General features: G+C 51.4%; 1 protein-coding gene across 2 annotated transcripts in view; it reads right to left on the reverse strand.

Moving 5' to 3' along the window:
• Window positions 1-15092, reverse strand: part of LRRK1 (leucine rich repeat kinase 1) — a 95016-nt gene that overhangs the window by 44133 nt on the left and 35791 nt on the right. For both annotated transcript variants that reach the window (XM_066238763.1, XM_066238764.1), the window contains 4 exons: window positions 4741-4967; window positions 3572-3699; window positions 3195-3358; window positions 1906-2043 (listed from right to left, as the gene is read on the reverse strand). In XM_066238763.1, coding sequence (XP_066094860.1) covers window positions 1906-2043; window positions 3195-3358; window positions 3572-3699; window positions 4741-4967 — 657 coding nt within the window. The remainder of the gene's footprint in view (window positions 1-1905; window positions 2044-3194; window positions 3359-3571; window positions 3700-4740; window positions 4968-15092) is intronic.

The following is a 15092-nucleotide window of genomic DNA, read 5'->3' on the forward strand; positions in this document are numbered from 1 at the left end:
CCCTGAGCGAGACGCGACAAGGTGGCCTCAAGAGTGTCCTGAAGCTCAGAGATGATACCAAGTGATTGGGACACTTTATAGAAGATGCTTCTCTCCTGATCAGTGGTGGTGGTGGGGGGGACAATTATTCCAGAATGGAAGGGGTCTATGGACTCAGAGTTGAGACTTCACAGAGCCAAGTGATATTACTGGGACTGTCTTGGGAGGTCCTGGTGTCCCCACAAAAGGGGGGGCACATTATGAGTCCTCCTTCGGCTGGCCCAGGTGACATCCTGGACAGGGGCACAGGGGTAGCAGTGACCCTGAGGGTGACCTGTCCTGGCTGCATACCCTCTGCTGGCCCGGAGTCTCAGGCTTCTGTGTGGCTGTGGTGCCCTCGCTGACTGTCCGGGCCCTGAGCCCGATGTCCACCCATTGCTGCAGGCAAACCCAGTCACTGAAGACGAAAGCCTCTGCCCTTGGACTTGGAGCGCGTTTCACTTTTAGTGAGAGTACCGGGGGCAGAGTGTCACCCGTTCCTGATGCTGCCACCGTGGATGCCAATGAGGAGGGGCTCAGGAGGGCAACAGGGGGTCGCACTGCAAACTCCTCACTCTGCATACTTGTCCCCTCCCTTGTGGAAGGGGGTTCACTGAAACCCCCACCACCAGAACCCGGGGAGCAACCTGAAGCCAGCCCCTCTGCCGGATACCTCTCAGGACCCAGGCCCCCCAGGTCCCCATCTGGACGAGAGACCCGGATTCCCCCAGGGCCAAGTGGTGAGTCCCGGACAAGGTTCCTTCTGTCCTGATTCGCTGCTTCTGGACACCATGGAAACCAGAAAACCAAGCCAGACGTTGGTGTGAAAGAAAATGGACTCAGTGGTAGAGCGTCAGCCTGGCATGTGGAAATCCTGGTTCAATTCCCAGCAGGGCACACAGGAGAAGCGCCCATCTGCTTCTCCCTCCTCCCCCCTCTCCTTCCTCTCTGTCTCTCTCTTCCCCTCCCGCAGCCAAGGCTCATTGCAGCAAAGTTGGCCTGGGTGCTGAGGACGGCTCCATGGCTTCCACCTTAGGTGCTAGAATGGCTCCAGTTGCAATGGAGCAACGCCCCAGATGGGTGGATCCCGGTGGGGCACATGCGGGAGTCTGTCTCTCTGCTTCCCCGCTTCTCACTTCAGAAAAATACAAAAAACACAAAAAAACAACAACAAGAACAAAAAGAGGAAATGGACTCAGAACAGAGGGCTGGCTCCCCTCCGCAGACAGAGGTCAGGTGGTGGCTTTGAACTTACGGCCAGGGGTGCCTGTGTGGGTAGCAGTGACGGGTCCTCACCCACCAGCCCTCCCCGGCGCCCTTTGTCCTTGTGTGCCCTGATGCCTGTGGCTTGACAGCCCTCATCCCTGAGAGTACTCATGCTTCAGGGGCCTCTGCTTCCCTTTGGGGGGTCCCCGGGCATGGAGGAAGCCATACCAGGCCTGTGTGCTCTGCCCAGGGCTGCCCGGATGCCCTCCTGAGTTCCTATCCACAGAAGCTTCCACCTCTGAGAGGGAGGAAGGGACATGTGCCCTTGGCTGTGGGCTTTGGACACCTGTAGACGTCCGTGTATCCAGGAAGGGACACGGTTGGAGAAGGTCAGACAGGGGTGCTGCAGGGCTGAGCTCGCCATTTTCAACCTTCGAGGGCGTCCCGGAAGGTAGGAACCCCACACCCACCCCACTGCCCTCACACAGTGTTCTCCGTGCTCCGTGCTGCCGACCAGTCTTTGCCAGTAACTACACGTTTTTCTGACCATTGAACTCTTCTTTTCGTGTGTGTGTGTGTGTGTGTGTGTGTGTTTGTGTCTCCCCGAAGCTCAGGAGGAAGGAAGGCACAGATATCTCATGAAAGCGGAAAACGAGAAAGAAAAGGTGCCCACAGACTCACGTCCAGCTGAAAAAGGCCCAGGGGCACTTCCTTGAGTGCGTTTTCTGAGAAATCCACGTCTTTCAGGTGGTTTTTCCAGAAGACAGCCATCCTGTCGGGCAGACATTCCAGGGCATTCTGGGACGCTTTGCAACACTTCTGGCAGTTTGAGGGGAAGGAGAACGAGGTGGGAATTAGCTTTTGAAATGCGGCAGGGCCTGTGAGAAAGACCTTTCCCAATCTGACTGAGAAAAGAAGATCGCCACCCCCCTGGCTCTGCAATAAATCCGACTCAGTGAACTAAAACACTGCAATGTTCCAGTTTCCTGCCCCAGGGAAGGGATGGGAACGGGTTTCCAGCGGAGAGGAGGGGGGGGGGCTCCTAGACTTTTCCCTCCATGCCAGAACATCTGGGCCACTGTCCTTAGAGATAATGGGACAATTCAGGGCCGAGCTCCAGAGAGGAGCCCGGTTCCCACACACGAATGTTTAAACTGGACACGTTAATGCTGGTGATGGAGAATTTCCCGGCTTAAAGCTAACAGCGAGAAAACAAATCGTCTCTCTCTTAAATTCCGCCCTGGTGGACAGCTCTGTTGGTTAGAGCATTGACCTGAAGCACAGACGTTGCCAGTTTGATCCCTGGCCAGAGCACTTACAGGAACAGATTGATGTCTCTCTCTCTCTCTCTCGCAAATCAATAAATTAAAAAATTAAAACACAATTTCCATTGATTTGAGAGAGAAAGAGAGAGAGAAGAGAGAAACATCATCTCATTGTTCCACTTGGTGGTTCCGTTTAGTTATGCATTTATTGATTGCTTCTTGTATGTGCCCTGTCTGGGGATCGAACCTGCAACCTTGGTATACCGGGATGACACTTTATCCACTGAGTCACCCAGCCAGGGCCGACACAAATATTCTGTACGCTGTTCCATCTGCTTTCATGAGCAAACTTCCCAAGAAACAAAAACACTATTTCATTGGCAGTGGGATGGTAGCAAATTATTTCTTCTTTATTCTTACTTTATGGCCATCCGAAATGAACTAAGTCCCGCCCGCCCCCCAACTTGTGGGCAGAAGTTATCCTATGACAGATCGTGCTAGCTGTCACAATGGGAAGGTCTGTGGGTCTTCTGGTACAAATATCAAGCCCAGAGCCACGGAGTCTGGCTTTCAGGTGAGTTACCTGCCAGAGTCCTTGCTGGTCTATAACACGAGACCAATACTCTGGCTACCCCATGTGGCCCCCGAGGGGAGGAGGGGAGGCCATGCGCCCAAGCCCTCTGTGATTTCTGGTTCTATACTAACCAAAGGACAGGCCCAGGCATCAGGAAACACCTTCAGCTTATTTCTGGAGACATTCAGAAAACTGAGTGACTTGAAGGAGTGAAGAAAAACTGCAGGGAGCTCGGTTAACTTATTGTCAGAAATATCCAGTTCCTGCAGCTTCCGCAAACCAATCCAGTTTGTAGCTAGGGAAGAAAAGAAAAAGCATGAACTGGTAAAATATCTGTATCTATATCTATATCTATCTATATCTATATCTATATCTATATCTATCTATATCTATATCACCTATATCTATGTATATTTATATCTCTCTATATAGATATAGATATATAAATATATATCCCTACCAGTAATACAAGGACGCATCAAGTAGAGTTACCAAGTGCAGAACATACCACTTTCTTCTTCAAACAGTTTTTCCAAATAGTTTTTTGAGGCTGTCAGCTTTTGGAGCTTTGACAGGTGCAGGAACCCTAGCGGGAGGTGGGACAACTTGTTGCTGGAAATGTCAATCTCGAGGAGCCTGCGGTCAGTCGGGGAAGAAAGAATTCAAGGCATCAGAAAAAAAAGGTAAATAACGCTTCACCCTCCCATGTTTCTGCAGACCCAGAGGGGCTCTTTCTCTTTCTCCCTGCAGGAGGCTGAAGATAGAGCACTACAACTGTTACTCATCTCAGTCACTGTTACCACATAGACACAGGAAGTCAAATCTCCCTTTGCTGGCCAATAGGAGCCTTCCTCGCAGAGGTGCCAGCAATATGGGTTGGTACCTTGAAAGCTGCTGCCAGTCTTCTGGACCCTTGATACTAGCCCTGTTTAAGGACCCTCCCTCCTCCCCACAGGTCACACTCGTTCTTTAGATGTTAGTGTGCAAGCTTTCTTTTCCTCTCTGGTTACTGATGGCCTCGTGCTCCTTCTAACGTCCTTTTCTTTCTCTCTTACCCGTTCGAGGCTTAGCTTTGGAAAGCAGCTCAAATCTCTTAGGAAAAGAGCCTTGGAGGTATGTGTTATCAACGCACCACTCACCAAAGGTGAAGGTCAAGTCCTTCCCTTTGCTATGCATCCTCCAGCCACTTCCCAAGGCCTCCCAGAAGAGAAGACAGGGTCGCCCACCCCTAGTGCCCAAGGCCAGAGTCCTGCGGAGTGCACTTTCCCCCTAAGGCCCATCCCACCTTTCCTGGAAGGGGGGGGGATAAAGGCTGTGGCCTCTGGGCCTTGCTCCTTCCCCCACCCCCTCCTCCGATTCCCCCATTCCCGTGGGTATGGGGGGGCAGCCGGTCAGGGCTCCCTCCTCCGATTCCCCCGATTCCCCTGGGTATGGGGGGGCAGCCGGTCTACAAGGCTGTCCGTGAGCGGTGTAAATGGGGAGAGGGGAACCACATATACCACTTCCTCCCTGCGTCCCCCTGGATAGGGGACAGGGGACTTGTTCCCAAGGGAGAGCTTGCATTCTCTCATTCTAATGGAACATTTATTTTCAAAACCAGACGATAGTCAGGGAACCCGTGCGGCCGCTGGGGTGCAGAGGTGGCCCCCTGCTCACGCCCTGACGGGGGAAGCCCACCTGGAACAGATGATTTCGTCCGACGACTGCACAGCGGGAAGTTCACCCAGATGGTTGTCTGAGAGGTTCAGCTTCCGCAGGTTGATGAGCCCCCAGGGGATGACGGAGGGGAGGGTGGACAGGCAGTTGGCAGAGAGGTCCAGCTCCGTGATCTGGCAGGAGATGTCAATGAGCCAGTCGATGTCCACCCAAGGCAGCTTGAGGTGAGACCATTTCACACGGAGAGGCTGGGCAGGGGGTGAAGAAAGGAAAAGAATGCCCGTGGGTGGTGAGAGTGGGGATGGTGTCAAGGTGGGATACAGCAAAGGGTCATGGGAGTGTGAGCCAGCTGGGAGCCCCAGATGTTGGTACCACACGGCATTGAGCAGGTGGGAGCCCCAGATGTTGGTACCACACGGCATTGAGCAGGTGGGAGCCCCAGATGTTGGTACCACACGGCATTGAGCAGGTGGGAGCCCCAGATGTTGGTACCACACGGTATTGAGCAGGTGGGGACCTATTCCCACCTGGTCGGTCGCCTCTGCATGGCTCCTGCCACTCACTCTCTGGCCACTAGAGGGAGCCCTTGGATTTAATGTTTCTGTCACAGTGGGGAAGGAAGCCCTGCAGATAGGGCCTGGGCTCTGGCCCAGGAGGCCACCCGAGCTTGGAACAGCCTTCCCAGACTGAGAAGAAGGCAGAGGACCAAACCTGGGTCTTCTGGCCTCTCGTCCCTGGGATTAGAGCTGCTGTCGCTCTCATGAGGCCACTGTGGGTATAGCTTCCACAGAAAGAGACTAAACTAATCAAGGGACAATGGCCAGGCCCTGGCTGGTTGGCTCAGGAGTAGAGCATCGGCCCGGCATGTGGAAGTCCTAGGTTCGATTCCCAGCCAGGGCACACAGGAGAAGCGCCCATCTGCTTCTCCACCCCTCCCCCTCTCCTTCCTCTCTGTCTCTCTCTTCCCCTCCCGCAGCCGAGGCTCCATTGGAGCAAAGTTGGCTCGGGCACTGAGGACGGGTCTATGGATTCTGCCTCAGGCGCTATAATAGCTCCGGCCACAACGGAGCAACACCCCCATGGGCAGAGCATTGCCCCCTGGTGGGCATGCCAGGTCTCTCTCTCTCTCTCTCTCTCTCTCTCTCTCACACACACACACACACACACACACACACACACACACGGACGATGGCCAGACCATATACAAAGACGGAACTCTGACCACCAACCTGCAGCAACCTGCCCAGGAAACAAACCCTCTTCTCTATAATAAATATGTAAGATGATATATAAACAATCCCCATTTATCTAGAATCAATAGCCCAGGAAGCCAGTCTGTTAACAACTCGCACTTGCAGGAGGGCAGACTGCTATCTCTACTAACAAGCCCGGAGCTAACCAATAACTCATAGCAAGCAGCCCCGACGGCCAGGACTCAATGAATAACTGACAGCTTCCCTAGGCTTTGTCCCCCTTCCAAATAGGCACCGTGACCAATCAGGTAGGGCAGTGGTCCCCAACCTTTTTTGGGCCACGGACCGGTTTAATGTCAGAAAATATTTCCACGGACTGGCCTTTAGGGTGGGACGGATAAATGTATCATGTGACCGAGACAAGCGTCAAGAGTGAGTCTTAGATGGATGTAACAGAGGGAATCTGGTCATTTTTAACAAATAAAACAGGCCCTGCCTGGTTGGCTCAGTGGTAGAGCGTCGGCCTGGCGTGCAGAAGTCCCAGGTTCGATTCCTGGGCCAGGGCACACAGGAGAAGCGCCCATCTGCTTCTCCACCCCTCCCCCTCTCCTTTCTCTCTGTCTCTCTCTTCCCCTCCCGCAGCCAAGGCTGCATTGGAGCAAAGTTGGCCCGGGTGCTGAGGATGGCTCTGTGGCCTCTGCCTCAGGCGCTAGAATGGCTCTGGTTGCAACAGAGCGATGCCCCAGATGGGCAGAGCATTGCCCCCTGGTGGGCATGCCAGGTGGATCCCAGTTGGGTGCATGCGGGAGTCTGACTGCCTCTCCATTTCCAGCTTCAGAAAAATACAAAAAAAGGAAAAAAAAAAAGGAAAAAAAAAAAGAAAACATCGTTCAGACTTTTTTTTTTTTTTTCCATTTTTCTGAAGCTGGAAACAGGGAGAGACAGTCAGACAGACTCCCGCATGCGCCCGACCGGGATCCACCCGGCACGCCCACCAGGGGCGACGCTCTGCCCACCAGGGGGCGATGCTCTGCCCATCCTGGGCGTCGCCATGTTGCGACCAGAGCCACTCTAGCGCCTGAGGCAGAGGCCACAGAGCCATCCCCAGCGCCCGGGCCATCTTTGCTCCAATGGAGCCTTGGCTGCGGGAGGGGAAGAGAGAGACAGAGAGGAAAGCGCGGCGGAGGGGTGGAGAAGCAAATGGGCGCTTCTCCTGTGTGCCCTGGCCGGGAATTGAACCCGGATCCTCCACACGCTAGGCCGACGCTCTACCGCTGAGCCAACCGGCCAGGGCCAGACTTAAATATAAATAAAACGGAAATAATGTAAGTTATTTATTCCTCCTCTGCGACCGGTACCAAATGGCCCACGGACCAGTACTGGCCCGCGGCCTGGGGGTTGGGGACCGCTGATGTAGGACACCCCTCTTCTAGTTAGCCACGTGCAACGGCACGAGACCCAGATACATACGAGCAGGGCTGGTCTCTCTCTCTCTCAGATTATCAAAGAATTTGGGATTCCCTTAGGTTTCCGGGGGTTCGGGGGGAAGAGGAGATTGGCTCTATGGCTTGTTTCTCCAAAGCAACTGGAATCCCATATCAGGAAATTAGGGAAGCAAACACACATCAGCGTTTGGCAGGCGGGGAAAATGTCACAACCAGGCTGACTGTGGGGGAAAGGCTCCGATCAAGTGGGAGGAGTTGGCTGCCCGACAGGCTCCCCTATCTGGCCACCAGGTGGCGATGTGCGTCTTGCCTTCGTCTCCTTCACTAAGTCATCAGCGTTGGAAAGCCTGGGTCTCTTAACCAGGTCTCAACGCTCTGGTCTTTGAACCAAGGATAGGGGACTCTCTGTCTGTCTGTCTCTCCGTCCACCTGGATGAAGAGGGACAGATGATAACATACTGGATGTTGGGTCAAGAGAATGGAGACACGGCAGGTGAAACCCACGCTCAGAGCACTGATGGTTCAGAGAGAAGAGCTGGGTGTGTGGGTTGCTGTGCATCTATCTATCCAGTCGCCCCAACTCCCGGGTTTCTTGACCTTCATGGACCCCGAGCATGTAATGTTGATGGCAAAGCTGAGACAGGAAGCCGGCCAGCAAATGGTGGTTCTGTAGGGGGCACGGTTCTAGCAGCAGGAGAGCTTCGGTGAGAAGGGAGAGGGGCTGTGTGTGTGGCTGAGCTCCCGGGTCTGAGCAAGGGGAGGAAGCAGATGCTGTTGGCTCCTGAAGCCTGGCCCCTTCCAGGTCTCACACTCACCACTTCTGCAGGCATGAAATCTGCGAAACCAACTAAAAAACAGAAGTTTGCTGATGGGACGACACTCAGAATACAGATACACTGGTGAAAAGATTTCTGGACTGGTTGGCGGGTGGCAATAAAAACAAAAATGTGCGTGATTTCGACCTGGTTTTGGGTGAGCGTAGAGAGAGGTTCATGGACCAAAGCGATCTTCCTTTTTTTCTTTTTCTTTTTTTTTTTTTTTGGTGCACAAGCATGCGGGGTGTTTACCGAAGGGGCAGAGAGGACGGAGAGGAAGGCCCCCCACCCCCCACCGCCTGCCCCGCCCCGGGGAAGACAGCGGCACACTTAACGCCGAAATCTTGCTGGGCACACTCCGAAGCCCTCGTTACCGAGCTGCGTGCAGCCCGGGCAGGACCACAATACACCAGGTCGGGTGGGGTGAAGCCAGCGACCGCATAATTAAATCCATGCACGCTGAGCTACAAAATCAAAGACAGATGCGGTGCGGGGACCCCCCCAACTCAAGTGCGTGGTTGGGGCACACACCGACACGGAACAGGACACACTGGTGTTTGCCCTCAAGCACGAACCTTTTGAATTTGGGACCTCGAGAAGGAAGCCCTCCTCCTTCCAGAAAGCTGGGTGGGATGACTGACAAAACTTGTTTTCCAAGGTGCGGGTGGTGACCAGGGCTGGCTCGAGAAGGACCGGAGGCATTTAAGGGCATCTGGCTCATCACAGACAGTGAGGGTTGGGGGTGCCCTGAGTAAGGACGGCCCCCTGGTCCCGTGACAGAGGCTGTGGTCCCCGAGGGTGGCTACCAGCTTTCATACAAGGCTACTCGGAAGCCACGGGGCATATGAACTATGAGTGGAAGTTAGCCTCTGGGCCACTGTGACATCGCCGATGTCACATGAGGTCAGTGCAGCCTTTATTGGCGGAAGGAAAAATAATCATTACATGAAGGACTGGCATTTACCGTGCTGTTAGCCTGTTACCGTGGGAGCAGTGGGCAGACAGCCAGGCCCCAGCAGACACAGAGAGGGGTCCTCTACTCAGATGACAGGGACACGCCTCGGTGATGTTGATAGGCAGAGAACAGCCACACCAGAGCGGGGTTCCAAAGTCACCTCCTTACTACGTCTCTACTGAGCTCACAGAGGAGAGTTTGTACTTCTCCTCCCCACAGTCACAACTCATTGTTCCCATTAATTGTTCCGCGCTTGACCTGTGACCTATGGTGAACTGTGTAAGGGTCTTCTTCACTGGAGACGGTGAATCCCTCAAAGGGACAGACTGGGGTTTGAGGACAGAAGGCATGACACAGCAAAAGACAGTCACAGAATCTGTCTATTCAGTGATGACACATCTGTCAAAATGGGGTGGGGAGGATATGCAGAACATTCTAGAATGCATTTGTGATGCTTCAGTCCACGTAAAGCAGAACAGACTCACTCAACGACCTGAAGAATAAAACAAAAGAAACCCTAAGGATGCTCAGAGAAGAGCCAGTCTTGGGAGAAACAAACGTGCTCACCGGAGTGAGGTCCAGGACCACAGAAGGGAAGGAGACATGGCTGCAGAAGGGGGGGTGTCTACGGGTGGGTGCCGACATGTTGAGGGTACATTCCAAGTCTGCATATGTTCTCTGAGAATGCAGACCACCAGAGGAGGCCCTGGGGGGGGTAGGATTCAGCTGGGCACAGCATCAACTTGCTGGAGACAATGGCTCTGGCCCAGCCACAACAAGCAGGAACTGATGGTGCCCGCTGTCCTGGCCCCTGGGAGGAACCCTCCAGCTGAGGTTTCCAGCACCTGCTGCCCAATACCCTGCATTCTGGCCGGGACAGGCTCTCACAGGGAGAGGGGGCATTCCAAACGCAAGGAGGCTGGACCTCGTCCAGGCTTCTGCCCATGCACATAGGTAACCACAGTGGCTGGACCCAGGCCAAAGGCAATGGGAATGACAGCCAGAAAGATGGTGTTATGGGCTGAATCTTGGTCCCCTTTCCCCTCAAAGGACATGTTGATGTTCTCATTCTCAGTACCTTAATATGTGAGATGAACAGGATATAGGGTCTTTACGAGAGGTCAGCAGTGCGGGCTCTCATTGTTGTGACAACAGGAGATTCCGACGCAGAGGCAGACCCATGCAGGAGGAAGATATATACCCGTATAATTGAAACCCAAACAAAAGCAAATATTAAAAAATGCCCTTTCAGGCCCTGGCCAGTGGCTCAGTGGTAGAGCATCAGCCTGGTGTGTGGGAGTCCCAGGTTTGATTCCTGGCCAGGGCACACAGGAGAAGCGCCCATCTGCTTCTCTACCCTTCCCCGTCTCCTTCCTCTCTATCTCTCTCTTCCCCTCCTGCAGCCAGTGGCTCCACTGGTTCGAGCGTGGCCCCGGACGGGCACTGAGGATGGCTCAGTTGGTTTGAGTGTGTCAGCCTCAAGCACTAAAAATAGTTCAGTACTTGAGCATCAGCTCCAAACAGGGTTGCTGGGTGGATACCAGTTGGGGCACATGTGGGAGTCTGTCTCACTATTTCTCCTCCTCTCACCTGAAGAAAAATATTCCCTTTCAAATAATGCTTGAGTAGGGGGAAAAATCAATTCACAACAACAGAATATGTATTTTAGAACAGAAGAGCATTGTGTGTAATGGAAGGAAAAAAGGCATAACTCTGATCATGGTTACAAAAACAGAAAAAAGTGAGACATTATAACAAGTTCTGCCTCATTTGGTGTAAAAGGCTCAAAGAAGGCAGGGAAATGAAAAATAATCCGACTAAGAATAGAAAAAAACAAAATGAAGTCAAAACAAGAAAGTTGACAAGTCAAAGCCATTCAAGGGTCTTTGGGAAAAGAATAAAGCGGATCACCTCAATTAGAAATAAAGAAATGTGCCCTAATCATCTCGGGGTAGATATGACAAACACCAATGAAAAAATCAAGGTTTACGTTCTCAGCCAGAGCTGACAAACCAACTAACCATGTTGCGAGGCAAGATTTACTTACAAAAAATGAACAAGTTTCAAAGGGACACAATCAGAGAAAAAGAAAAAATAAATTATATGAGGCAAATAAGGGAAATAGCCAAAGAACCACTCCCAAAGGTTCCTCATTCAATATATATATATATCATATTATATATATATATATATACATACATATTTTTTCCATTCAAATCTTTCAAAGAAAGAAATAGTCCCTGAGTTACACACATGGTTCTGTAACAGCAGACTCACTTCATTTTTTGAGTCAAAACCTGTTCCTCTACAAGGGCCATTGAAATTCTAGGCCAGTGACATACATCCACGTAGGTGCAATAATTGTAACTGAACCTTCTTTAATAGAAATCCACAGCTGAACTCAGAGATTTAAGTCCCTCCTCCAAGCTGGACATGCACCAAGAAAAAAAGTGTGGTGGTCATTAGCCAAAACCACCAGCAGGCTCTAAAGTTGTTAAAAATAGGTAAACAGGATTTTAAGAAAATAAACAACACTGTGCTTTCTCCCCCACCCTGCCCTGAATTATTTCAGTAGTTCCTTTGAAAAATAGAAAGCTGACAAGAAATCTCCCGTCTCTAGCTCCAACTTAAGAATTTTGCCAATAGCTGTTTGGGAGAAAGAGAGCGAGAGACAGAGAGAGAAAGCAAGAAATAAAAATATTATCTCTGAAAAAAAATATTATCTCTGTAGTTAAAAAGCTACTTAACTTACTGTTGAGAGAACTCTCAGTTACCTCACCTTTTAAATAAAGACACAAATTTCTACCTCACAGGATTGTGAAGATTAAAGTAGAATGCTTTGCAAAGTACTTTGTTTACTACTCTGAAGTCCTATGTAAATGTAAGGGAAGTTACTGCATATATAAAATTCCATCCATCCATCCATCCATCCATCCATCTATCCATCCATCCATCCATTCACCCATCTATCCATCCATCCATCTGTCCATACAACTATCTGCCTGTCCATCCATCCATCCATCCACCCACCCATCATCCATCCATCCATCCATCCATCCATCCATCCATCCATCATTCATCCGTCCATGCATGCATCCATGCATCCATGTATCCATCCATCCATCCATCCATCCATCCATTTACCCACTTATCTATCCATCATCCATCTACCCACCCATCATCCATCCATCCATCCATCCGTCCATCCATCCATCTACCCACCCATCAGCCATCCATCCATCCATCCATCCATCTGTCTATACAGCCATCCATCCATCCATCCATCCATCCATCCATCCATCCATCTATCATCAACCCACCCACCCACCCCCTCATCCACCCATTCACCCTGTTCCAGGCCCTACATTGTCAAGGGGTAAAAACAAGGTGAGAAAAACTGTGTGAGTTCTCTGCTTCTGAGAAGCTTTCAGTCAAAGGGGGGGGGGAATTCACATTCAACAAGAATGGACAGATGACCTCAAACTTTGTTATATGCTAGGAATAAAGTGGACAGGAAGCTGGGAGAACTAGAAGGGGTGGGATCTGACCAGGTCTGTGAGTTAAGGAAGGCCTTTCTGAGGAGGTTATGTGGGGATAAGACCTGAAGGGGGTCCTGGGGTCTGGAAGCCGGGGTTGACCAACGCTGAAGGGGCATGCACGCTTTCTCCTGGCTATGTGCTACCCACCCTCCAGGCATCACAGGGACGGTCTGGCTTCCCCTGCTGCTGAGCAGCACTTTGACGGTCTTTGTGGCCATTGCTCCTCTTTTCTTTTTTCAGAAAGGAAATACTCAATTCAGAACAGCGCATTGGCAGAAGAGTTTTACAGCTTGGGTCACATGATGTCCATGACTTTCCACCCACATATGGAACCGACTGGCCGTGTCAGAGCAAGGCGCTGGTGTGCCTGTTTCCCTGGGACCCCGCCAAGGGTCTTACTCAGCATTTCTATTTATTTTTGCTGGTTTAATAGGTACGTGATGGCACTTTCACATTGTTTGAATGTGAATATCTGTGACCACCAATGTGGGTGGACACGTGCCTGTGCCATGATTTGCTGTCTGTGTTTTTTTATTTTATTGTATTTTTTTGACAGAGACAGAGAGTCAGAGAGAGGGACAGACAGGAAGGGAGAGAGATGAGAAGCATCAATTCTTCATTATGGCTCTTTAGTTGTTCAGTGATTGCTTTCTCATATGTGCCTTGTCCCGGGGGCTACAGCAGAGTGAGTGACCTCTTGCTCGAGCCAGTGACCTTGAGCTTCAAACCAGCGACCTTGGGCTCAAACCAGTGACCATGGGGTCATGTCTATGATCCCACGCTCAAGCCAGTGACCCCATACTCAAGCTGGTGAGCTCATGCCAGATGAGCCCATACTCAAGCTGGTGACCTCGGGGTTTCGAACCTGGGCCCTCCGTGTCCCAGTCCGACGCTGTATCCACTGCATCACTTCCTGGTCAGGCGCTGTGTTTTTCTTCTATGGAAATAAATTGTGAGTAGATTTTTTTTTTTTTGTGAGTAGTTTGATAGCAAGGGCTGTGGTTCTGGCTCAGTCAGTGTTGCGTCCCAAGCATGTAGTAGGTAGTCTATAAATACTTAATTCAGAGCCTGACCTGTGGTGGCGCAGTGGATCAAGTGTCGACCTGGAACACTGAGGTCACCGGTTCAAAACCCTGGGCTTGCCTGGTCAAGGCACATATAGGAGTTGATGCTTCCTGCTCCTCCCCCACTTCTCTCTCTCTCTCTCTCTCTCTCTTTCTCTCTTCTCTAAAATAAATAAATAAAATTTTTTTTAAAAAAATACTTAATTCAACCATCAACTGATGGTTTTTTATTGTGTGTGTGTGCGTGTGTGTCTATAATTGTATCAATGATCAGCCCCTCACATGGGTCCCTGTAAGGGCTGAGAGGCCCTATTTGCTACCCCTCTCCTCTTTCTGAGAACCCTGCACACTCAAACCTCATACCCACCAGATCACACAGGCTGGGGAAGGGCTGATTCAGCTTCGAAATGTGCAGCCAGGCTGTTTGTGCCAGGCACAGACACAAATGATCTGAGTGGATCTGAGTGGCGGGTCACCAGGAATTATAAAGATACATAATAAGCCAGCAGCTGATTCCAAAAGTAACAACAACAACAACAACAACAATAATACAATGTTTCTTTCCAGGGTAGCTGCCAGGTTTTGAAATCATTAGCGACTTCTCAAAGGAAAACCATCACCCCTCAGCCCCCCACCCTTCGCCACCTACTGAGCTGTTTCAAAATTAATTTTAGCGCTTGTCTACTCCCCACAGCTCCAAACAGCCCCCAGGCGCCCTCCAGCCTGGCGCTCGCACTGCCAGAGTGGGGACAAATGTGGTTATCTCAGGACCCGCTCGGGTGTCCGCTGGCACTGCGGAGTTTTCCCACCCCCTTCTGGACATGCCAACGTCGAAGCCTTGCTATTTCTCCCGGCAACACAGAACAAACAGCCAGGGTGTCCACGGCGAAGGGAGGCCACCTCATTAAACACGCAGGCAAGGACCTGGCGGCTTTCCAGAGGGGCACCGACGAGCCAGGCAGGGGGACGGCGTCCTGGCCAGCTCCGACAGGGTTTGCGTTATGCTCTTTTACAAACCGTGTCCAGACCGTGCGGTGTGAGCTCTCGGACCTTCCTGAGCAAACACCAACAAAAGCGACAGCGGAACAGGGACGCGGGCTTCTCTGGGGTTCCCTGGGGAGGGGGCTATCCGAAGAAGGTTCTAGAAGCCTGAGAAGCAGGCAATGCCCGACACAGAGACGTGCAGGAGGGCTTGGAACCTCTACCACTTTGCCATGGCGTCCACGGAGGCAGCCATTACATTAAAAAAAAAACAAAAAAAAAAACCCCGTATTTTTTGCTCCATAAGACACACCTAGAGTTTTAAGGAGAAAAATAAGAAAAAACAATATTCTGAACCAAATGGTGTGTTAAAATATATTT

The sequence above is a fragment of the Saccopteryx bilineata genome, chromosome 7, assembly GCF_036850765.1.
Source record: "Saccopteryx bilineata isolate mSacBil1 chromosome 7, mSacBil1_pri_phased_curated, whole genome shotgun sequence".
NCBI classification, from domain to species: Eukaryota; Metazoa; Chordata; class Mammalia; order Chiroptera; family Emballonuridae; genus Saccopteryx; species Saccopteryx bilineata.